At 39.2% G+C, this 25,330-nt stretch overlaps 2 protein-coding genes across 6 annotated transcripts in view; one reads left to right on the top strand and one right to left on the bottom strand.

Annotated features, from left to right (window-relative positions):
- Positions 1–1,748, bottom strand: part of LOC126199060 (tyrosyl-DNA phosphodiesterase 2-like) — a 174,825-nt gene extending 173,077 nt beyond the window's left edge. The window contains exon 1 of one of the 2 annotated variants that reach the window (XM_049935838.1): positions 1,676–1,748. The gene's annotated coding sequence lies outside the window, so the exon portion shown is untranslated. The remainder of the gene's footprint in view (positions 1–1,675) is intronic. The other variant, XM_049935783.1, reaches the window with a different exon arrangement.
- The window catches only part of LOC126199034 (double-stranded RNA-specific editase 1-like), a 169,391-nt gene that overhangs the window by 111,879 nt on the left and 32,182 nt on the right, over positions 1–25,330 (top strand). For 3 of the 4 annotated variants that reach the window (XM_049935738.1, XM_049935762.1, XM_049935746.1), the window contains 5 exons: positions 3,371–3,444; positions 11,445–11,499; positions 11,997–12,151; positions 21,503–21,980; positions 22,066–22,249. In XM_049935738.1, coding sequence (XP_049791695.1) covers positions 3,371–3,444; positions 11,445–11,499; positions 11,997–12,151; positions 21,503–21,980; positions 22,066–22,249 — 946 coding nt within the window. Of the gene's footprint in view, positions 1–2,181; positions 2,235–3,370; positions 3,445–11,444; positions 11,500–11,996; positions 12,152–21,502; positions 21,981–22,065; positions 22,250–25,330 lie in introns of those variants that run through there. The other variant, XM_049935755.1, reaches the window with a different exon arrangement.

The raw sequence follows: 25,330 nt of genomic DNA on the forward strand, positions 1-25,330 counted from the left end.
CCGACTTGATTCGACTACATTCCATTATCCTCGTTTTGCTTTAGTTGATGTTCATCTTATATCATCCTTTCAAGACACTGTCCATTCCATTCAACTGCTCTTCCAAGTCCTTTGCTGTCTCTGACAGAATTACAATGTCATCGGCGAACCTCAAAGTTTTTACTTCTTCTCCATGAATTTTAATACCTGCTCCGAATTTTTCTTTTGTTTCCTTTACTGCTTGCTGAATATACAGATTGAATAACATTGGGGAGAGTCTACAACCCTGTCTCACTCCTTTCCCAACCACTGCTTCCCTTTCATGCCCCTCGAGTCTTATAACTGCCATCTGGTTTCTGTACAAATTGTAAATAGCCTTTCGCTCCCTGTATTTTACCCCTGCCACCTTTAGAATGTGAAAGAGAGTATTCCAGTCAACATTGTCAAAAGCTTTCTCTAAGTCTACAAATGCTAGAAACGTAGGTTTGCCTTTCCTTAATCTTTCTTCTAAGATAAGTCGTAAGGTCAGTATTGCCTCACGTGTTCCAACATTTCTACGGAATTTATGCATATGAATTAATAATTTCCCATGACTTCTAATTCAGTTTCTCCCTGATTTATTCTTTCAGGATGCATTTTTATACCTGCTTGCTCCCAATCTTATGCTATCCTTGCCATTAACCATAAAATATATTAGACTGAGCGAAATGCCGCAACAGTTCAATAAAAAGATATTTAAGTAGAGTAACTCGATGCCTTTTGCGATTTGCTTTCTGATACGTGTGAGTGAACCAGCTCTGCATAACGTAATTTTTCGTATTCACATTTTGGAGTGAAATACATGTTATGAAAAGAAACTAGTACCGGAGCAATCACGCTTCATGAGTAAAAAAGCACTCCGTCTTCAGGCCATGAATGGACCATCCGACCGCCGTGTCATCCTCAATGGAGGAAGCGGATAGAAGGGGCGTGGGATCAGCACATCGCTCTCCCGGTCGTTATGATGGTATTCTTGACCGAAACCGCTACTATTTGGTCGAGTAGCTCCTCAATTGGCATCACGAGGCGAGTGCACCCCGAAAAGGGCAACAGCGCACGGCGGCCTGGATGGTCACCCATCCAAGTGCCGACCACGCCCGACAGCGCTTAACTTCGGTGATCTCACGGGAACCGGTACTTCATGTGTATAAAGCTTGTTTAATCTGCTTCAGAAATCAAAAACCACAGTACAAAGTTAGCTGATAAATAAGATTTGACAGTGCGAGTATCTACAATCTAAGTAGTTGCTGCGGTAGCTGCTTCACTAACAATATTAATGACAAAGCACACAGTGAAGTAAAGGGAGGTATCTGCATAGAAAGAGCTTAAGTTGCAATAAAGATCTCGCTGTTTCCTTACGTATCTGCTTTGTAAAAGCTGGTTGCGATAAAGATCTCGCTGATTTGTTAAAATCAAGAGTGGATTCTCATTCTCGCAAAATACGTCAGCAAATTACTTCTAATTTTGTAATAACTCAAGCCGGTATTAACGTAAGGGCAGACGATTTTATTTTAGTACTTAACAAGGATGATCGTAGTTGCAGACTACTGAAGAAGTTTCGTCTCTTTCGCTCCATTCATTGCACAACACGAAAATGTCTTGCTTTTCAAAATAGAATATTCTAAAGTAAGCACCGTAATATTGTTGTTCACTGTACCTACAAACCGTGATAACGATACAGCTGCACATTGCTGGCCCTCACTGTTTTGGCGGGATACAGATCGCGCGGCAACATACATAATGTGATTCCAAAGAACTTCGATTACAGGTCTGCCAATCGACTAGGAGGTTTGTCTGTAATGAGCAATCGATTCTGTCGTAATTATTCTGTATTTTGATAATATTTTCATGAAGTTAAATGATATGTATGCCTTAGCAGATTCTTAATAAATAGCGAAGATTGACGGGACACACATGCAAATATGATGTTTCATTTTCTATGATCTGTGCATAACTAAGTGATCGACTAGAAGCAGAGGACTTACTTAAAAGAAAAGAAAAATAGACGGAGAGTTTAATATTATTATTATTATTATTATTATTATTATTACTATTACTATTTACGAATTTATACTGTTCGGCCTGTTGTCTACGTAAATTAAAAGAAACTGTAACATTTTGCCAACGTTTTCGTCAGCTCTTCCAAAATTTGAGAGAAGTTTAATATCTGTGTAAATTATTGTTCCTCTCTTATGCAGGGTGTCAGAGGAGGAAAGGTGTATATTGAAGGATATGAAACGAACTACCATTAAAAACAGGAAAGTCTAGTAAACATGTATGCTTCAAGAGCTATGAACACTTCTTTCCATCAATGCCTTGGAACATCTTTTCTACTACAAGCTTCTTGATTTCCATATTTCGATAGGTGGTATAATGAACCAGGTGGTAGTATGGACAAAAAAACTTCCAGCAAACATGGGCTCTTAATTGCGTACCTTAAGAGGTCTGAGCACTTGTGCACCTGCATTACTGTGAAACACACATCATCTACTGAAAAAGTGCCCTAACTCGTAACATATGTATCTTAGAGCTTATGTGCACTGGATTTTTTTTTTTTTTTGTCCATACCACCTCCTCCCAAAATATTGAAAACAAAGAGCTTGCACTAAAAGAGATCAGTTTCACAGTATAGAAGATGAAAAATTCCTCATAGTCCTTAAGGTATAAATTTGAGAGAGCCAGTGTTTACTATACTTTTCTGCTTTTAATGATCTTCTTTCCTGTTTGTTCTGTGAATATTTACCATTTTTCCTGGGATGCAATGCATAAAGTTCAAATCAATATTATTAGGATAAGATGTGTGTTCCCTGTAAAAGCTTTGTTGTCCAACTAAAGAGTCTAAATTTGCTTCTTAGTTCCTAACCAATCACCTTAAACTCCCCATTAACTCTCCCAGAATACTGTGGTAGTCTACTGGGGAAGAGTATGTATTCAGTGATAGCATGACCACAATATTTGGGTAGTTAACCAAGATACAATACCATACTCTTTGCTGGGATTATGTAAATATTCTGGATGGATTTGTTTTGAACCAACTGTTCACTATTAAAGTTCTTGACCAGAGTGTAAGCCAGTAAACGATAAATGTTGAAAAAATTAATTGATGCTGGAAATGAGTAAAGATGATGTACCGACCAACACTATACTTCCTGTATCTCTGTGAATGCACACTCCTGTTGGTTTTGTTGTTATAACAACATTAGAAAGTTCCTCAGAGTGTGAGAAGTATGGAGGGTTCATCTCTTGAAAAAATATTATTGCCCTTTTTTTAAAAGTAATTGACATTTTTTGTTTAAAAAACTTACATGTTGTTTAAACAAAAGGTAAACTGATTTTCCATTTTGTGTTGCAGGCAATGACACCTTCCATGAAGAGAATGCTCTTACAGCTAGTGCTGTTGTTGAAGGGAACACATTGAACAAAGATGTAAGTTTCTGTCCTCAAATCTCAATTTTGGAAACGTCTACAAATGTCTGCTTATTATATTTAGTTAACTTAAACATCACATAGAATGTAACCAGTAATATTAGTGACCTTGTAACTGTGACCCTCTGTCCTTTTGGATAGTGTGCTGTATGTTCACAAAGTTTTGTTGAGGTTACTTCCAGGTATTGCAGACTTAAAAGTTTACTTTTACATTATAACACCCTTCGAACAGTCATTCCCTTCCTGTGAGTGCTATGGATATCTTTCGCTTTGTGCCTTCTCAGTAATTTGTATATTAAATTTGATTGAAGTAGGTACAGACATCCCAGTTTTCTCCATTTCAGATAGCAAATCATATTTGTGTGAAGTTTGGTTGAAATCATTCCAGGCTTTTACATTGTATTAAACCCACCTATAAATCAATTTATATCTGTTAAAAACCCAGGGGTTAGTTTGAATACAACCTCTCTCAAGTGGTATGCCCTTGCATTCCTCAATCCTTTTGAAAAAACTTACAGTGCAAGTTACAGGGTTATACTGTGTGTCATGGGCTCCAGGTCATTGCACAACTTTGTATTTTTCACATATAAAACTATTTCCGGAAGGGTAAGGAATGGCAAGGTCCAGTAAAAGAATCGTACAACAAACTCGAGATGCCATCAGCTGTTGTTGTACCCTTCTAAGTACTACTGAGGTCTGTACGACCCCAATCTCAATTTTTTTTTTTTTTTGTTTCTCAAACATAGTTTTTATGAAAATAGAATTGTTACTGTTACACTGAACAACTGATTGTGTGTTTTTATGTTGCTTCATTGAAGTATTGCAGATTTATCTGATGTAAATTAATTGGCTCTGTATGGCCTCACTGGTACACTGAGAGACCAAGTCATGGTAGTAAGAGTATTTTTGAGCATTCAGAAGTAATTCTTAGCATGGTGGCATACTAACATTTTCACAGTATTTTGAATGTTCACAGAAAACAAATGAAAATAAAAACAGTGCAACGTGGGTCATTTGCAGCTAGTGTATTTACATGTTTGAAATATTTTATGGTATTTTGTAGTTGGACTTATTGGTGGTTATTTTGTGTGGGCACCAAAAACAATTTGATTGAATGCCTAGAAGCAATAATCTGGCCATCCTGCATCAAGAGCTTAGTGTTTCTTGCCACGGAATCTAAAATTTGTGAACCTCCTGCAATATTTTATGTGTATTATTGATTAGGTTAGATTCTGGGACACCAGATGACCACTTGCTTCTCCCTTTCCCACATCATTTCTCTTGAAAGCATTCCTGGCTGCAGACTTGTTTCAGTTAACTGCATATGAGAACCTAGCATGACATTCGCTGCTGCTGCTGCTGCTGCTGCTGCATCTGCTTCTGCTGCTGCCAACGACCTATATAAACAACATACACTGGCTATGGCACCGCCACCTTTAAAGCAACTTGAAAACTGAGCCACCATGTCTTGTAACGTCAAGGTGCAGCCTACTCGTCGTCTGCTAATACTGAATGTTGTTATTGTTTACTACACATGGCGTAAAAAAAATAATAAAAAAAATCTGCACTGACATTCTGATTTCTGTACTGTAAAACATATAGTGATCAAGGCTAAAAGAAATGAAACATACTTCTGACATCAATTAATTGAAAAGTTTATTACAATATGTTGCAGTTCAGTTCACTGCAGTGTCATATAGATTAGTTCAAAAACAATTTTAAATTGTTCAGTAGGTTCAAAAACGATCAATTGACAGCGCAGGACCTTTCATTGTCCCTTAAACAATATTAGTTTGTATATATTTGTCGAATATGTTTCCCTCTTTCTTCCATTGGCCTGGTTTTTGCACAAATGGTGTAACCTACAATTAAAATACTATTTTAACAGCATCCTGACTAGAAAAGAGTAATGTGACTCTTCTCCAAATTCAGCTGGCACCATTAGATGGTCACAATCGAGTAAATAAATTTGGCCTGTCACCCAACATTCTGAACAATTCCACACACAACTACAGAAGGAAGTTGTTCTTCCATATTAAGGTTTGACAGTCTCCGAAAACCCTTTCTGCCACTGTTAACAATTTGAATACACCCTTTGGAGCAGTATAAAAACTATTTTTGATGTATTTTATTGCAATGAAACCTGTTTTTCATCAGTTTGAGCAGAAAGAACTTAACAAAAAAAACTAAACATTTAATTTTTTTTACAAACTTGCCTGACAACACTTCCGGAAATGTACTCTACCACCCTTTCCGAATATAGAGTTAACATTTCGTACTCTGGAATGCAGTAATCATGGTCAGATTCCTCAACACCATGTGAATTCTCTACAGGATTCAATATTGGTTCAAAAAATGTCCCCAAATCTCCTCCAGTGCTATTAAAATTTTTTGAGAGCTCTATTTGTGTTATTAAGCACTTTCTGTATGCTGATCTAAACTACAAGGCATTGGGATTATTCCTATTGCCCCCACTTCTGAGAATGCTAGAGAAGAATTGTTCGAAGTGATCTTGGCTCATCCTCCTTGTCAAAATAAACTTAAGCACTGGAGATTCAGTTCACACATACATTTCAGCCACTTGTTTTGTGCTTAAGAGATCTATCACCATTCCAGAAACACCCAATTTTCTACTTGATAAATATACTAGATCACTATTACAAAGTTTCAATTTCATAAAATGCTGAATGGATTTTTCAATAATTTTACAGACTTGTTCAAATGGCTCTGAGCACTATGGCACTTAACATCTGTGGTTATCAGTCCCCTAGAACTTAGAACTACTTAAACCTAACTAACCTAAGGACATCACACACATCCATGCCCGAGGCAGGATTCGAACCTGCGACCATAGCGGTCACGCGGTTCCAGACTGAAGCGCCTAGAACCGCACGGCCACACCGGCAGGCTACAGACCTTTAAACAGTGGTGTTTTGGTGCATTTGTTCATAAGTTTGCATGAATTAAGTAAATCAAAAGCAGTATATATAATTTTTATGAACTTAACAGTGCCCTCACAGTTGACAAACTCTGGTAACTGTAAGTCTCTGCAAAAAATCATTGCATCAGCAACACAATTACTCAGTCTGGGCAGCCAATTCTACCGTCATTTTCTAGAGATTCAAATTGAATGTGTGCCCTCCTCATTTTATTTGCCACATGCAACCCTTACTGTTCTTGCAATTCAACTAGCCTATTAAAATATTCCCACTTAATTACTTGACCATCCCCATCTTGTAATTCTTTTTTTTTTTTTTTTCCCACGCAAAGTATTCCTCATTAATGTGAGCAGCATCAAAAAAACAAAATACTTTTTTTGTTGTCATTTAAGGGATGAAGAAACCAGCATTGGGAGTCAATTAGACCTACCTTAATTCCTAATTTGTCCATAACACACCTGTTAGCTGCAGCACCATCACAAACCACACCAACTATATGCACTCCTGTTTCCTCCAATTTACAGAAGTACTGCTGCAGTAAATTAAGTTTAACACTTGCTGTTAAACCATTAAGAAAACAATAGCCAACAGGAATTTTCCAACTCTTGTTAATCCCAGTGACCATAACACTATTGCCTATTTTGCTATTTGGCTATCATCACTTTCCTCACATCCTTGCCCTAAGTCAACATAACCCCAGACCTTATTACCATTCCATATTAAGTCTTTTTTAATAGCCACCTCATCGAACATATGTGCAGCTAAAATACACTCCTGGAAATTGAAATAAGAACACCGTGAATTCATTGTCCCAGGAAGGGGAAACTTTATTGACACATTCCTGGGGTCAGATACATCACATGATCACACTGACAGAACCACAGGCACATAGACACAGGCAACAGAGCATGCACAATGTCGGCACTAGTACAGTGTATATCCACCTTTCGCAGCAATGCAGGCTGCTATTCTCCCATGGAGACGATCGTAGAGATGCTGGATGTAGTCCTGTGGAACGGCTTGCCATGCCATTTCCACCTGGCGCCCCAGTTGGACCAGCGTTTGTGCTGGACGTGCAGACCGCGTGAGACGACGCTTCATCCAGTCCCAAACATGCTCAATGGGGGACAGATCCGGAGATCTTGCTGGCCAGGGTAGTTGACTTACACCTTCTAGAGCACGTTGGGTGGCACGGGATACATGCGGACGTGCATTGTCCTGTTGGAACAGCAAGTTCCCTTGCCGGTCTAGGAATGGTAGAACGATGGGTTCGATGACGGTTTGGATGTACCGTGCACTATTCAGTGTCCCCTCGACGATCACCAGTGGTGTACGGCCAGTGTAGGAGATGGCTCCCCACACCATGATGCCGGGTGTTGGCCCTGTGTGCCTCGGTCGTATGCAGTCCTGATTGTGGCGCTCACCTGCACGGCGCCAAACACGCATACGACCATCATTGGCACCAAGGCAGAAGCGACTCTCATCGCTGAAGACGACACGTCTCCATTCGTCCCTCCATTCACGCCTGTCGCGACACCACTGGAGGCGGGCTGCACGATGTTGGGGCGTGAGCGGAAGACGGCCTAACGGTGTGTGGGACCGTAGCCCAGCTTCATGGAGACGGTTGCGAATGGTCCCCGCCGATACCCCAGGAGCAACAGTGTCCCTAATTTGCTGGGAAGTGGCGGTGCGGTCCCCTACGGCACTGCGTAGGATCTTACGGTCTTGGCGTGCATCCGTGCGTCGCTGCGGTCCGGTCCCAGGTCGACGGGCACGTGCACCTTCCGCCGACCACTGGCGACAACATCGATGTACTGTGGAGACCTCACGCCCCACGTGTTGAGCAATTCGGCGGTACATCCACCCGGCCTCCCGCATGCCCACTATATGCCCTCGCTCAAAGTCCGTCAACTGCACATACGGTTCACGTCCACGCTGTCGCGGCATGCTACCAGTGTTAAAGACTGCGATGGAGCTCCGTATGCCACGGCAAACTGGCTGACACTGACGGCGGCGGTGCACAAATGCTGCGCAGCTAGCGCCATTTGACGGCCAACACCGCGGTTCCTGGTGTGTCCGCTGTGCCGTGCGTGTGATCATTGCTTGTACAGCCCTCTCGCAGTGTCCGGAGCAAGTATGGTGGGTCTGACACACCGGTGTCAATGTGTTCTTTTTTCCATTTCCAGGAGTGTAGGTCCGGAACTACTTTGAACCTCATCTGCTAATTTTTTAAAGCTTTCTTCTGTGAATCCAGGATTGCCATTTACTGTAGTTGCCCACCTGTGGAGTGTTCGAGGATGGGGTAATTTAACAAACTTCCTCAATTAATTATAAGCTTTGGAGGAGTAAAAATTGAGTGTAAGGGCAAACTGTCTTATTTCTTTAGGATATTAAGTAATTGAACATATGTTTTGCATTGCAAAATTTGCTTCAGAATATCACTATTTTTGTAACATCCTATCACTTCAGAAGCACAGTCTTGAAGTCTCTTATTTAGGCCTGCAACCACTGTTTTACATGTCACAATTTGTTTCTTCTTTCTTTCTTGCATGTTTTGCTTGCTTCCTCAGCTTCTCGGTCCTTTTCTGTAGTGCCTCATAATTCTGTTTCAATTTACAATAAGAATGATCTGTATGATCATTCTGATTCACTCTTTCACGTTCAGAAATGGGGTATTATCATTAAGCTTTATTTTTCTTTAAACATACATTGATTAATAGTAAAATTCACACATAACCCATATAACAAATAAATACCAGGAAAACTATTTTACCTGGTTCCTTTGATAAGGAAGCTGATTCTTCACTGACAGGCAGTTTCCTTGGTTGTCTCTCTACTATAGTTGTTTTCTGCAGATGGTCAGGAAACGTAAATATTGTCGGTACTGCGTTTGCCAGAAGTCGCCTTTTCTCGTTTGTACTATACATGTATCTATCTTCAAAGTGAAACGAGCATATGTAGCTATATTGAGTTGGCTGCCACTTATCTTGCCTCATATTGGCTACCTACTGACTTGACAGCTCTTTCTTTTTCAGAGGAAATCTAAAAATAAAGAGACGTGTATACAGTAGCTTATTTACATTTTGTATGCAGCTTAAACACGAAAATGATGCACAAGACGATAAGTACAACACACATTTAGATACTCACCTGAAATATGAAATTCCAGTTGTTTTATCACTTCTATTAGCGCAATTGTACGCTGCACATACACTGGGCATGATTCGCGATCGGTCAATAAGACTTTTAAAACAAATTACAACCAGAAAACAGTGATTTTCTAACACCAGTACTATACACCAAATGTATGTAGTTTACATACCTCCTTGGCTGCTACAACAACAACTACTACTACTATCACCACCACCCTTCCTGTAGCATAAATGAGAATAAAGCTATCACAGCATTAAAATGCCAAGGTGACTCCCCTGCGTTAATTGTTGGATGAATCCTCCCAGAAGAAAGAATTAAGCAGGGAATGGAGTAACCACAGTGTGAAGGTTGTTTGTTTCTGGTTTGAATATGCCATTCTGCATTTGCATATACATATTTACACAAAAATTTCTTATAGATTGAAGCTGTGCCACACTGTGATGCAAAACTTTCTCCTTTGGCTTTCAAGTGCAATGCACATATGAACTGAGCTACACTGTGTGATCAAAAGTATCTAGACACCTGGCTGAAAATTGCTTAAAAGTTTGTGGTGCCCTCAGTCAGTAATGCTGGAATTCAATATGGTGTTGGCCCACCCTTAGCCTTGATGACAACTTCCACACTTGCAGGCATACATTCAGTCAGGTGCTGGAAGGTTTCTTGGGGAATGGCAGCCCATTCTTCATGGAGTGCTGCACTGAGGAGAGGTATCAATGTTGGTTGGTGAGGCCTGGCACAAAGTTGGTGTTCCAAAACATCCCAAAAGTGTCTGATAGGATTCAGGTCAGGACTCTATGCTTGCCAGTCCATTACAGGGATGTAATTATCATGTAACCACTCAGCCACAGGCCGTGCATTATGAACAGGTGCTCGATCGTTTTGAAAGATGCAGTTGCCATCCCCGAATTGCTCTTAAACAGTGGGAAGCAAGAAGGTGCTTAAAACATCAATGTAGGCCTGTGCTGTGATAGTGCCACGCAAAACAACAAGGGGTGCAAGCATCCTCCATGAAAAACACGACCACACCATAACACCACCGCCTGCGAATTTTACTGTTGGCACTACGTACACTGGGAGATGACGTTCACCGGGCATTCGCCAGACCCACACCCTGCCACCGGATAGCCACATTATGTACCGTGATTCGTCACTCCCCACAACGTTTTTCCACTGTTCAATCATCCAATGTTTACACTCCTAAACACCAAGCGTGGCATCATTTGGCATTTACCGGCGTGATGTGTGGCTTATGAGCAACCGCCTGACCATGAAATCAAAGTTTTCTCACCTCCTGCCTAACTGTCATAGTACTTGCAGTGGATCCTGATGCAGTTTGTAATTCCTGTGTGATGGTCTGGATAGATGTCTGCCTATTACACATTATGACCCTCTTCGACTGGAGACGGCCTCTTGTCAGTCAACAGATGAGGTCAGCCTGTATGCTTTTGTGCTGTGTGTGTCCCTTCACATTTCCACTTCACTATCACATCGAAAACAGTGGACCTAGGGATGTTTAGGAGTTTGGAAATCTCTCATACAATCACCTGACCACGTTTGAAGACCATGAGTTTCGCAGAGTGCTCCAATCTGCTCTCTCACGATGTCTAATGACTACTGAGGTTAATGATATGGAGTACTTGGCAGTAGATGGCAGCACAATGCACCTAATATGAAAAACGTATGTTATTGAGGGTGTCCGGATATTTTTGATCACATGGTGTATTTGAGTACTTTCACTGTCTTTGGTTGCTGTATCCAAAAGAAATATACTTCAAAAATATTCGAGAATGGAACTGTAGTAAATCTAGCTGCATTGCTTTTAAATGTTGTTTGTATGAGGTATTAATTTTTGTTCAATACTGATGTTTTAATTAGCTGTATAACGAATGTACCAAATTTATGCACTAGGTTCTTCACCCAGCCAGTGGGATCAAACGTGAATTACCTGAGGAATTCCCTGATGGTGAGTAGTTGTTGGATACATTGGGGTCTTGTCAGAAACAAGTAACAAATGTACCTTCTTTTTATTAGTTATCAGGTAATTAATATGTGTAAGACGATAACTATTTTATTTAATTGATGGTTACATTGATGCAATTCAAATTATGGCTATGGAATACAAGGCTGTTCAGTGTTAAAATGTAGTCAGCTTACATAAACTGCCAGATACTTTCGTCGTCATTAGCATTTGACAAAACCTATATTCCCTTCCCATGGTTTTACACATATAAATAGTTGCTGTTCATTGGAAATGTGTTTTCATGAAAAACACAACAAACTGATGTTTTAGATCATAGCTGACATTGTTGTGAACATTACTTCTGTTTGCATACCTGCTGCCTGCAGCTTTACTGCATCACAAATTTTTTTTTTTTTTTCCATTTTTGTCAAGCTCTCCAAACTTTATTACCTTCAGCAATTTGGTTTGTATGGTAACAATTTCAATTTTTTTCTGAGCAGCCTCACCTGCTAAGAAGAAAAGGAAAAAGACTGTTGCAGTATCTCAGCCAAAAAATGCAGTATGTGCTTTGAATGAATTACGGCCAGGATTGGTTTATACTACAGTAAATATGAGTGGTCCTGTTCATGCACCTACTTTTACAGTACAAGTTCAGGTATTTATATGAATTGATCTTTACTGTATTTTATTATTAAACAGCAGGCGGGTAACATTTAGATAAGTCTTGTTTTTTAGTGCTATTCTGAGAATGTGCCACTCGGTCATCATTGGTACAGGGGTTGACAGTGGACCAGTTGTTGGAGGAATAGGGTTCAGCTGTCTTCGTTTAAGCCCATTGTTTTCATAAGTAATTACAGGCATATGGTGGGAGAGTACCTTCAACAGGCCATAGCAACTCCTTTCTCCTACTTGACTCAAACTAAGTAAGATCTGCTTTCTTCCATGAATGCACATCAAGTCTAGTAATTACCCGAACAGTACCACTAGATGTATAGCAGTTGTACCAAAACACTGCTTCAGCATTTCTTCATTTGGCGCAACACTACCAATATAATGGCACTTAAAGAGTTACAGGAAGATACCTATTCATCTTCCAAAATTGTGGCAAGATTGTTACAAAGCAGTGAAAGTAAGAAACAAATGAGTTATGTACATTACTGAATTGCAAGACATTAATTGTTTATTAATTTATTTATATGTATATCAGTATGTCTTCCTAGTTAGAATTAATCTAATATATTAATTACCATCTGTGATCTACCCTTGTAATTAGACTGTTTTTATTTTACTTGTTGTTATATTCTATTTACATTTCATTGCAAATTATATCCAGGTCAAATGATGAATTTTAAGTTGACTTCTGTTCAATATATTTGGTACACCCCCGGTCTCTCTCTCTCTCTCTCTCTCTCTCTCTCTCTCTCTCTCTCTCTCTCTCTCTGCACGTGTGCGTGCATGCGCGCGCCTCCATTTGTGGGTGGGACATCACTACTTGTATTCATTGTGAAGTGTGGTAACATGACTCAAAACTTTGACTGGTTGTCCATCTTGACTTCGTAGCAAGAAGGGTTGTCAATACTGGAAGCTGCGTTCCTACACCACAGCGATGTCATTTGAACATTGAACAGTTGTCTTGAGGCAAACATTGATATGACTTGTAATAGGCATCCGCATTTAATAACACCAGTTAGTGACTCCTGTCATCACTATCAACCGTAAAGTGAGAGCTGTGATGTGTCAGGACATTGTACTTCAACATAGTATCCAACCCTACAGTAAACATATCAGCAAATGCACAGCACACTGTATGCAACTTGCGTACATTGTTTGCTGAAATGAACCTGATTGCACATGCTGGGAAGCTGTTGAAACTTGAGTCCCTCCTCACACTCTGTATGATGCTTGGAGGGTTGCTGTTGAGCATTGGGACAGGCTTGAGCAGCAATGTCTTTGCCACCGTTTGGACAGCAGGTGAAGAAGGATCCAAGTATTATACTGGGTGGTGCAGAAGTCGCTGAACGCTGGGCACTGATTGAAACAAAATATTGAATTGATGTTTCATTACAAATACAAACAATACTTAACCATTATTTTTTATGTTCAAACTGTTTTCTATCATCATTAATACATCTTTGAAGGCTTTTTGTAACACTGTTACATACTCAATGGCACGGTGTGGTTTCACTGTCCAAATCGTGAAATGCTTCAGTAATGTAATCTTTTAGTTCAGCAGTTGTCTGAGGCTTTTGAGTATAAACAGAGTCCCATAGGAAAAAATCCATGGGCGTCATATCTGGTGACTGTGGAGACAGGTCAATATCTGCCCTTCAACCAATCACTTTTCTTCAGAAAGTTTTATTTAAATAATCCTGAATGGCAGTGGCATAATGTGGTAGAAAACTATTATGGTGAAACTAAATTTCTTGGAAGTTTTCAGCTCACATCATAAGTCATGGTACCATGTAATTCTTAAGCATATCCAAATAGTTATCTCCTGTCACTGTTTTCAAAAAAATATGGTTCAAGTATGCCAAATGGTGATATTGCCCCCCCCCCCCCAAAAAAAAAAGAGAGAGAGAGAGAGAGAGACAGACTCTCACCAGGTCGTTATAGTGGTTCTGCTAACAAAATATTTTGACTGTCAGTTTACCAGTATTAAAATTGGCCCTGTCAGACCACAATTTTATTGTGTAGGTTAGGACTGTGTTTCAGTTGGTCAAGCATCAGTTCACAAAATTGAAGACGTCAGTCTGGATCATCTGCAAGCAGTTCATATCATAAACATGGAATGTAAACTTCAGACTTCTGTTTGTGTAACATTCTTTGTACTGAACTTTCTTATAAATACAGCTCAGCTGCTAATCGTCTGGTTGATTTTGACAGACTGTGGGTCACAGCTAAACATACTCGCAGTTCATTTTCCTTAGTCATGACTGTTCTTGGATGATCAGACCTTGGTGCATCCATAACAAATCCATGTTCTTCAAATGTGTTTTGTATGCTGTACATTGTCTGTCTAGATAGTGGTTTTGATCTAAAGTATCTTCCCAATTCATAAACAACTGTGGTAGTACCACTTTTATAAAATGCTTTTAACACAAAATTTCTTTCTTCCTTCGTTAACATCGTGACAATTCAGAAAACTACAGCTGTAAACATGTCTCACAGATCATGCTTTCAATAGTTCATTAGTTTGATTATTGTGTGTGTTTTGTTCGTCATTGCAAGGTGTAAATATCACCATTTGGTAATAACAATGTAACGGGTTAAAACTTCCTACACCTCACAGTTGCTTTTGTTTTCTTTCAACCAACTGTCTAGTGACTTTTGCGCTACCCTGTACAATGAATGCGGTTGAGGTTGAGCAGCACAATATTGAATGTCAACCAACATCAGATTTTTATTTTACAAATGTACCCTTTCTAACAGAGAGCCTTTAGTGTCACTTGTTTTGTTTTTATTTGACACTAAAATTAATTTGTAGTTTAATTTGGCTTATTCGTTCATTCATTCATTCCATGTGCTCGTTGCAACTAAGACCAAACATGTTGGCATACATACAGATGGTGTAAAACAGATTTTTAGCAGTTTGTTTCTGTGCATTGCCCAAAACACACTCTTTACAAGTATCTTGCAACCATTCTGTCATATATGCAGTGTGGACAAGTACAGCTGAAGTCTCTGCTGAAAAATTTCAAGTGTAAGCTATCCATAAAAATCATTGGGCTCCTTTCTTTGGAGCAGGTACATGCTGCACAGGTAATCATGTGGACAGCCCTTTTTTGACATCCACACCAACTTGAAATCATTAATTGCCCATTTTGACAAGTTGTAAGACTTCCTCCACCAGCTGAACATTCTGTCAGTGATGGACTTCCTCAGATTTCACCTCACCAGGGGTCAACCACATATAATTGAGCAGGCAAGATAGATGTGTATGTTTGGTCAGGTTAGAAATCGTAACGGGGAAAAAAATCACAATCCCAAGGAGGGGCTTAGCGACTTAAGAAAGGTTGTTTGGCATATTTCTACTTGTGAGAGCTGATGTCCATTCTGATTTCTCACCAGATACACGAGAGTGGTGCTAGTAGCACCACTATGAGGATACAAATCATATTTGCTTTAAATACATATGCTGTAATGGTCATGAGTGTTAGTTACCATTGAGATAGGGCGTGGTGAGTTGATGTTAGTCAAGAATCCCTGTAAGGTGACAAAGACGCCATTATCAGTCTTCACTGAGTTTGAACAAGGCCATGTAATAGGGCTATGAGAAACTGGATGTTCCTACTGCAATACTGCAGAAAGACTTAGCTCGAATGTAGCCACTGTACATGATTACTGGCAGCAGTTGTCATGAGAATGTACAGTTGCAAGAAGACTGTGCTCTGGATGGCCACAGGGCATGACCAAGAGGGAAGACCATTGTGTTAGGCATATAGCTTTGGCACATCTTACTGCACCTGCAGCAAACATTTGAGCAGCACTTAGCACCACAGTGACACAATGTATTGGTAAAGATGTGTCACTTCAAGGACGGCTTTGAACCGTATGCCCTTTAGCGTGCATTCGATAGACCCCAAACCACTACCATTTGTGGTGTCAAGCGAGACTTCAATGGAATCCAGGGTGAAGGTCTGCTGTGTTTACTGACGAAAGCTGGTTCTGTCTCGGTGCCAGTGATGGCTGTGTGTTGGTTAGGAAGTGGCCAGTTGTGGGCCTGCAACCAGCCAGTCTGCGTGCTTCACACACTGGGCCGACACCAGGAGTTGTGGTCTGTAAATTAGACTGTAAATTTTTACTTCAGCCTGGTGGAATTGACATGTCGTGGTGCCATTCGTGAATAGTATTCCAGGTGGTGTTCTCCAACAGGGTAAAGCTCACCCACGTACCACTGTTCTAATTCGACATGCTCTATAAAGTGTTGACACGTTGCCTTGGCCTGCTCGATCATGTCTGTCCGTAATTGAGCACATATGGAACATCTTCAGACATCAACTCCTGCATCGTCCACAAACAGCATTGCCCGTCTCTATAATGACAACGAAATGCAGTAGGCAAGGAACTCCATTGCAAAAACTGACATACGGCACCTGTACAACACAATACATGCATGCTTGCATTCAACATTATAGCAGTTGCACCAATTGTTAATGTACCAGCATTTCACATTTGCGATGATTTATCTCGTGCTTACATTAACTAAGATCCTGTTAATCACTTGTATGGTGTTACCTAAATGGATGTACTCCTGAAATTTCATTACATTAATTACTTTTTGGTGTCACAATTTTTTTCTGTCAGTATGCTCACATCAGCTGCCAATAACAAAAGATATGCAGAATTCCAATTTTGTGAGTTGTGCGCTCGCATGAATTTATACACTGATGAGCCGAAACTTTATGATCATTGCTCAGCATTAGTTTGAATTCCACTTGATGTTGCAGCCATACAACACAGTTAGTAAAGGACACAGATGGAATAGAGATGAATTGGCTGTCATTTTATACTATGTTCAGCATGTGAACGATTCTGATGTAAACAAACACGTGCGTGGCGATTCTTCAGTGGTCGTAGCACACATTCACAAATGTTGTGTGCCAGTGGAAGTAGACCCTAATTATGCATTAGATATTTTGTGTTTTACTACTTTTAAGATGTTCTAAAGAATCAGCAGACAGCAGTGGTTTTGTTGAATAGTGTGTTAAATATTTACATTATGTATTTCTCTTGCAAATCTGTGTACAGTCGCTTTTTCTGGACAATTACATGCATGAAGCTGTAGCTAGTTCCGATCAGTACATGTCAGCTGGGTTTGTGAATACTCTCTCAATTTGCAGTTTTCAGCAGGAGATCAACCTTTGTATGTGGCAATACACTGCTCACCATTCCTCAGTTTGTAAGTGGTGAACTTCCTGTGTAGGAGCATTCAGTTAAGTTTTATGTGTCATTCTGAAGAAACATCTGGAGGGGAAGGAGCAAGCAAAGAACCTCTCCTATTGTTAGTACTGAAGAAAATGGTGGGAAGTTGTCCTCCACAGTGCCAACCCCCCACCCCCCCGCCCCCACACACCCCCACACCCCCTCTCCCCGCTTTTCAGCAATCGTGCAGGCAGTCATTATGGTGCTTCTCACTTATTTGTGTTTCCAACTTGGACAGTGAAAAGGCTGAAACTGCGTTGTGTTCTTTTGTGAAACATTGAAGAGGAGGAACACTGCTAAAAAGTGGTGTAAAACTGGTAGATCTAATTTTTTTTTCTTTTACACAAGTATTTTTAATGCTATTTCTCCAACCTAAATATGTTTTCGCCTGGTCCCTTAAAAATTGTATTGACAGAGTATTATTGTATATTAATTCATCCCTTTTAAAATTTAAGTGAAATTATCAAGTTTTATTATTTGTCTGCTGTTTGTCAGTTTTATTGATTATTTGAAGGTGCAATTTTTTGGTCTTATCTGCTTTTGAATGTTTTGTTTTATTACTTTTGATGCCAATAATTTCATTGTTCCAGCATTTAAAATACCAGTACAGAATTGTTAAAATAAGGAGTTGGTCAGCAGATTAAATGAAACATTATTAACGTTCAGCTGTATACTGTCAAACAGAAACAAATAAGCTTCCACAGAATCACCTGCAGTTGTTCACATCACTGCAGTCTTGATGGACTGGCTGTACTGTTCGAATGTGCCGGTAAAACATGGCGCGTTTGGTTATCTTCTCTGAGTAGGAAAGGCAAGTTACAGTGCTGCATAAAACGTAAGGTTATTATTGTACCTGGCACCGAAGCTCCATGGGAAATAAAATCCAATGAGGTAGTAGCAAACACAGAACAATTTGCAGCATAATGTTTAAATTTGGATTGTTCTAAGATGAATAGTCTGTAGTGATGATTGGCCCGTAAATTGAGAAATCCACGGACATGTAAAACTCTAACAAGGCTGCTTGATATGGCCCGGCACCTGGGAACGAGCATCTGGGATATAGCAAAGTTGATTGAGTGTTCATGTCCTGCTGTTGTGATAATCTGTGGGAAGTGTTTGAAGGACAGTTAAAACATGAGTATGCAACATCTTGCTGAACATCCATGCAGCACTGCATGTGGGAACCTCACTCTCTGTAGCGACAGAATGATGATGTGCACCACGCCAGTTCAGGATTCTGGCTGTGGTAGCAGGATTTCCTGGGCAACATGCTGACCTAATTGGCCACAGTTTGTAAAGCCTGCTAGAGAAGGTATTAATGCAACAAAATGTAAATTACCCGCTGTTACTTTTTTTACTCCAGAACCTTCCAAAGAAATTTCCTTTTTTTTTTTTTTTTTTTTTTCCTGCTATTGCTGAGACTCCCTATTTCTGGCAAATGTCCTTACTATATATAAACATTGAGGTTTAACTATGATACTGTAGTATTTGAATTTCATGTGAAGATAAGGGTTTGGATTTGTAGTTTTTTAAACATTTGATCAGGTGAATGTCTGCAACTGAGGAACATGTTTGTAGAATAAAAATCTGCTTCAGTTCCCAGTAATTTCATAATTTATTACGTGGCTGGTTTCAGAGCACACAGCTTCATCTTCAGGTGCTACCAATAATCACGGGAACGTAAATATGTGGCATGCTGTGGTTGCTGGTCCTATGCTCCCATGTGTGTGTTTGATGTTGGTGTGACACACCATGACTGACTGGCCCAACCACCACATATTTATGTTCCTACGATTATTTGATGGCTTCTCAAGATGCAGCTTTATGCTTTGCACTGGTCTTGTTATAAATTAACAAATTACTGGCAACTGAAGGGGTCTTTTATTCTATAAATATGTAAGTTTTTCTGTCGTACCTTGAAAGCTGTCTCCATCTGTTTGGACCCATTTTTGATCTCTGAGTTCTCATTGAGGTTAGGATGAGAATCTTGCATAGTTACTTGAACCTCATTGATGATACCATACACGATCGTCATTGTTCATGTTGAATTCTTTGCATCTATTTTAATGTATTCCTCTGTTCAAACTAAATTTTTAATATCTCTCTTTTTCACATGCAATGTCCAGATTAATTGCAAAAAATACTAGAATCGTCAGCAAAAGCAAGTCATTTAAATTGAAGGCCTTTCTTTTAATGGCCTTAATTGGTTCTGTTTGGGACATTTTCTCAACTCATTCTTGTCTGCATTCTGGGATTATTTTCTCCAGTGCACAGTCAGACACAACTGGCGAGAGGCCGTCTCCTTCTCCTTCTCTTTCTTCTGTTTTGATTTTTGTTTGTTCAGATAGTAACCTAATAATTTAACTTCTCTTTGTATGTTTGCTAATGTTTGTTGTATAAGCACTCTTGTCGTGGCATCTATTCCAAATGTGTGTCGATAGTTATATGCTTTCTTAAAATCAACCAATGTTATGATCACATTCTTACTGATTCTTAGCAGTTTGGTTTTGATCAAGATGTGTCTTAATGTTGGAGATCTGTTCTGCACATTGACTGTCCTTTCCTTAATCCTGTGTGGCAATCTTATTGTTGCTGATCTGTGTGGCATACTATTCTATTCTGTAGTGCTTTGGAGAGTACCTTGCATTTGACTGGAAGAAGTGATACACTTCTGTAGTTGTTGGCATTAGTTTTGACCCTTTTTTTTTTGGAACAAGTGAATGACTGCATCTGTCCAGCCACCTGGGATCTTTTCTTTGTGCCAGATCTGTTGACACAGTCTCTCCAACTATTGTAATACTTTGTCCCCAGAATATTTGAGAACGACTGATTTCTTGTCAGATGATTTGTTATTTTTATGCTTTTTATGATCATAATTTCTGTCTTATCTGGTGGGTTTGAATGAGGAAATTTAAGCAGTGACTCCTGGAAAGCCTGGTTATTCTATGAAGATTCACAGTTGAGTAGGGCTTTGACATATTTGGCCAGATTGTTTTGATTCTGTTTGTTGTTCAAAATATAATTTGCCACATGTTCATGAAACATGTTCAGTGATAAATAGCCTGGAAGCTTTGACTTGAAAAATTGATAGAAATATCTGATTATATTCTTCCATTTCCTACATTTTATCAAATTTTTATTTGGTGCTTCTGAACGTCTTGTCTGTTCTTTTGCTTTGGGTCTTGAATTCTCCAAAGTTCTCTCTGATGGAGTTTTATTTCTTACGATCGGCAAATGTTTTCTTAGGGTGTCTTCAGTTGTCATTCCATCAAGGGTGTGTTTTCTTCTTAGCTAGAAAGATTGTTTTGCCGCTTCTTCATTTTTTTAGCAGCTTTCTCTGAATAACATTTGGCTCGTCTCTGTATTCATAACATTCATTTGTACTCATAACATTCATTATTTCTCTTTGGCTGGTGGTTACTTCATCATCAGTTTGAAATTTTAATTACATGGAGGTTGGTGACTGCAAGGTCTTTTATTGTATTATTTAATTTTGTTGTTGTTAAAAACTCTCATATCATGTGTGTCTCACTGTAAATTAAATTTAAGGATCATTGGTAAGAGAGGGCCTGAAGACCCTATTGGTGCCAAGAAAAGTAAATGATTATTTAAAGTCAGATAAGTGCAATTGAATTAATTTGAAATGCCCATGTTCAACACAACCAGTCACACATACAGTACTAAAATTTAGATCTTGCCAAACACCTTTTACATTAAAGGTATGGGACATTTTTCTTATTCTGCAGATTTTACTAAAAGAGTGTGTGTGATATATATCTTAAGTTTGGGGTACCTGCATGAGATATCTTCAGGTATATTTACTGTGTACGTAAGTAATATTGTCCATAGTGAGACACAGTTAGCAATTTCATGAAACGACATCTATTTTTCACAGTTTTTAAGTATTTTAGAAATTATATCCTTATCTTTAAATTCAAGAATTCAGTCATTCTTTGTAGGACCATGAAATGAAAATGTATTTTAACTTAAGACAGAAAATTACTTTTAGAATACTATTTTAGCCATATATAATTAGTAATAACATCATTATTTGCTAAACATAGTTCATTTTACGTGCTTTCAGGTTAATGGTCAAAGTTTTCAAGGTCAAGGCCGATCAAAAAAATTGGCAAAACATGCTGCTGCAGAAGCTGCTCTTCGTTCATTTGTACAGTTCAAAAATGCTCCAGAAGCTCAACAGGCAATGAACATGCATATTTCTGAATTTGATTATACAAGTGATGTTATGGAAACTGAACTATCCTTGTTTAATACATTCCATCCCGTGGAAGGAAGTGCTTCACCTGGGAATTGTGGCGGTCCAGACAAATTATCAAATGAGCATTTAGAAAAAGCACAGAATGGTTGTATTCCTCCAAAATCCCCTTCTCAGGCTATAATACGACGAAATTTACCTCCAATTCCTTGTGATAAGAGCCCAGTAATGTTGCTGAATGAACTCCGATCAGGCATTAAATTTGAATGTGTTTCAGAGAGTGGTGAACAGTATGCTAAGTTTACAATGGTCGTTAATATTGATGGTGAACGATTTGAGGGAACGGGTTTGTATATTCTGTATTAATTTGGGTAAATATTTAACATAATTTGACTTGATGATGTCTTATATTTTCTCCCCATTTTCAACAGGTCCAAGCAAAAAACTTGGGAAGGCTGCGGCAGCAAAGGCAGCCCTTGCAAAATTGTACAATATGACATTCACACCATTTCCCAATTCCCTGAAGCAAACAAGATCTCTGTTGACTACTGGGACAGCCAATGCCTCCCTGGAGCAGATGACATTGCCGCAAGTGCTGGCAGATCACATATCTAGGTGATTGAACTCGAGGAAACATGCCATTGTGTCAAAAACTGAGATCCTGATTGTGTACAAAATGCAGTTTGATTCTTGCAAAGAAGGAAACAATAACTAGCTGCTGTTTATTTCCATAAAAATTGTTCCATTAACAGTTTCAAACCGACAGGTTCATCGTCAAATGGCTGTTCACATATAGACACCTTTGGTGATGTTCACTTTAGTTTCCAGCTGTTTATTCCACTTGTGGTGACAGTTTCTTGGGGGAATCAAATAGCATCAGACAATAAAGCAGGCACCTATGCAGTTGACACCAAAGACAATAGAAAACAGCTGAAAATAAGTTGCTCTTGATTTTTTTTTTTAGGGGGAGTATCCTACAAAACAAGCAATCTATTTAAACATATGAACATTAAGGTAAGCTTCGATGTAAATAACAAACTCCAGCATTTGTAACTTAAGGAATAACAATGCTCCATATAAGAAGATCAGGATATACAAACTCACTTTCCAGAGTTGCCCCTCGTACTATGTGCTACAAACTGGGAGAAGGTTTGAGACTCAGTTCGAAGAGCATTTAGATGGAATATGTTTGAATAGTTTATCAGTATGCACATTTGCAATGCAGACAACTCTCGAAGACGTGGAGTAGAGAGCATTGAAGAGCATATCAGATATTTCATTGTGATGGTCGTTCTCCGCACATAGGTTCTACCAGTCCAGCCCTGCCCTGTACACACCTGGGTCACTACAACCATCTGCTAATACGACAGGGTTTTTTCCTCATGTGCCTCTGTCTACTTCCACCATAACCTCTCAGTTCTCTTCTTTGAGGCAACGAAACTGAAGTTTGGTTCCGCACTTGGTCCACAACAGACACACCTCATGGCTAGGAACATTTCATATCTTGAATAGTGCAGTACACACTACAAAGTCCATTCTTGGGAGCTTGTAACAAAGTATTAAGACTCAAGCCACACCACACTTTCTATACCTGCAACACAAAATCCTACATAAAAAAACTGCATCACACCACGAGACAGCAAGTGCTTATGTTCGCATGGGTAATAGCCGAGATTCAAGCTCCCGCCCATCACGGCAGGTATGCTCACGGGAAGACTGTGTATCATTCTACTGAATTCCTCCCTGGCAATTTTCCCAGGAAAGACTCATCATTTGTGTGCATCATGGTGTCAAATTCATGTTAGTGCTGTTGAACACTGTGTGACTAGTTCCTTTGCGTACGCATCATCTTCTTCGTCATTTGTACGGTCTATATTTCAGGCTCCTATGAGAGAGAGATTCCCCCCCCCCCCCCCCCCCCCCTGAATCTCGTGGTATTAAAACATTTATTGAGAACTTGATGTGCTGAATTTACTACTATGGATGCTACTCTTACTGCGCCTTGCAGTATCACTCTCTTCTTTAGCATTCATCATATTAGCAAGTGATGTTAACACTTTGCCATCCGCACGTCTCGTACAAATTTATTCGCTTGGCACTTTCAGCGCTAATTCGGATTACTTGGCTTGTCGCCGGCCGCTTGTCACCTTTCCGTTGATGAAAAGCTTCAAACACATTGACCTTTGCGCCCTTTAATTTTTCCGGAAATCCTCTATTTTGCCATGTCGTTCCACAAATGCAAATTTTCCTTTTAAGTAACTTCTCTGCAAGTTCTACACTGTTATAATTATTATCCATGTAATAGTTCCATCACTGTTTTTGCTAAAGGTTGTCCAACGCTGGAATATATCTTGAATGAGGAAATCGCACAGCATCTGAATGAGTATGCCATATTTTGTAATTTTCGGTGCATTGTAAACTGTAAAATCTAACTGTCCATGCCACGGTATCATTCCTTCATCAATTGAGATGTTTTGATTTAGATTAAACATTTCTTTAAACTTTTTGGAAAAATAATCAGTTACGAATTGTACTTTGAGAAGCCAGTCGGCATGATTTGGTTTAATGTTGTTGGAAAAATGTAAAAAGATAATATTTGTCGGAATCGGTTGGTGGCCATCGTTCTGCGAAATACTGATGTGTCTATCAACGGATTTGTTTACCAGTAATTATCGATCCTTGCTTTTTTTGTTTTCAATTCCCATAAGGATAGCAAGCCCAAACCATTTTCTAAGTTCGGGTCCCTTAATGTCGACAAACTTGGCTTTTTTTATTTTTATTTTTTTATTTTTATTTTTTTATCCAGTTTCCCTGTATTGCAATTTTGACTGTAATACTTTTTGGTTTCATTGTTGTGCCCTGTGTAACATGCCTGTTTTCCGCACACCCAGTTTTAGCTAATTTTACAAATAAAATTATTAAGTTAGTTGGAGACCAACATTCGTGCAGCATTAACACAGAAAGGTAGCCTTATGACTTTACTTGGAGAGATACATATATTTACATAAAAGCAAATCACCACTTCATCTCCTCAATGAATAGACTGAGTTAGCCAATGCAGCATTTCTGTAAAATCTCATTTATCTGCTTTCCAGTTTGAAACAAAAACTACACCCTTTGACAGTAACAGCATGCTAACAATAACCCGAAATTAAACACTACACAAAAATATTACAGCCCACTTAGTCATATGTTAACCCAGTTCACTCCAACAGTGAGTGGCACTCAACATTTTGAATTTTGTTTTCCATTCCAATGTCAATCCACATTCAATAGGATTTTTTATAGCTCACACATGCTCCATTCTCAAATCTGATTGTACTAGGCATCAATGCTACATAGTACTGCACTCTCGGGAAGTGCATGTTAACTCAGTGTCGAACTGTGGCAGTTGTGTTGAGAGAAAGGTAATTATTATGGTGAAGATAGTACATGCAAAATGGCTACTTCTTCCCACACAGTTCTTTCTGAGGAATAGATTGTAGAACTTTTAGAGGAATGTCTAAGTGACAGTGATTTTGATGATGACGGTGATTCATTTGTAAATAATTGAAGTGAAATTATGATGGAATATGCAATGAAAAGTTTTGTATTTTAATGCAGGCTGACAATTTTGTTTTAATGTATACCCTAACTGTTAGGGGCCTCATTGTTTCCACAGAGAGACTCTTGCAATTCTCTGTGCCGTGCTGTGCT

Source organism: Schistocerca nitens, chromosome 1 (genome assembly GCF_023898315.1).
Source record: "Schistocerca nitens isolate TAMUIC-IGC-003100 chromosome 1, iqSchNite1.1, whole genome shotgun sequence".
NCBI classification, from domain to species: domain Eukaryota; kingdom Metazoa; phylum Arthropoda; class Insecta; order Orthoptera; family Acrididae; genus Schistocerca; species Schistocerca nitens.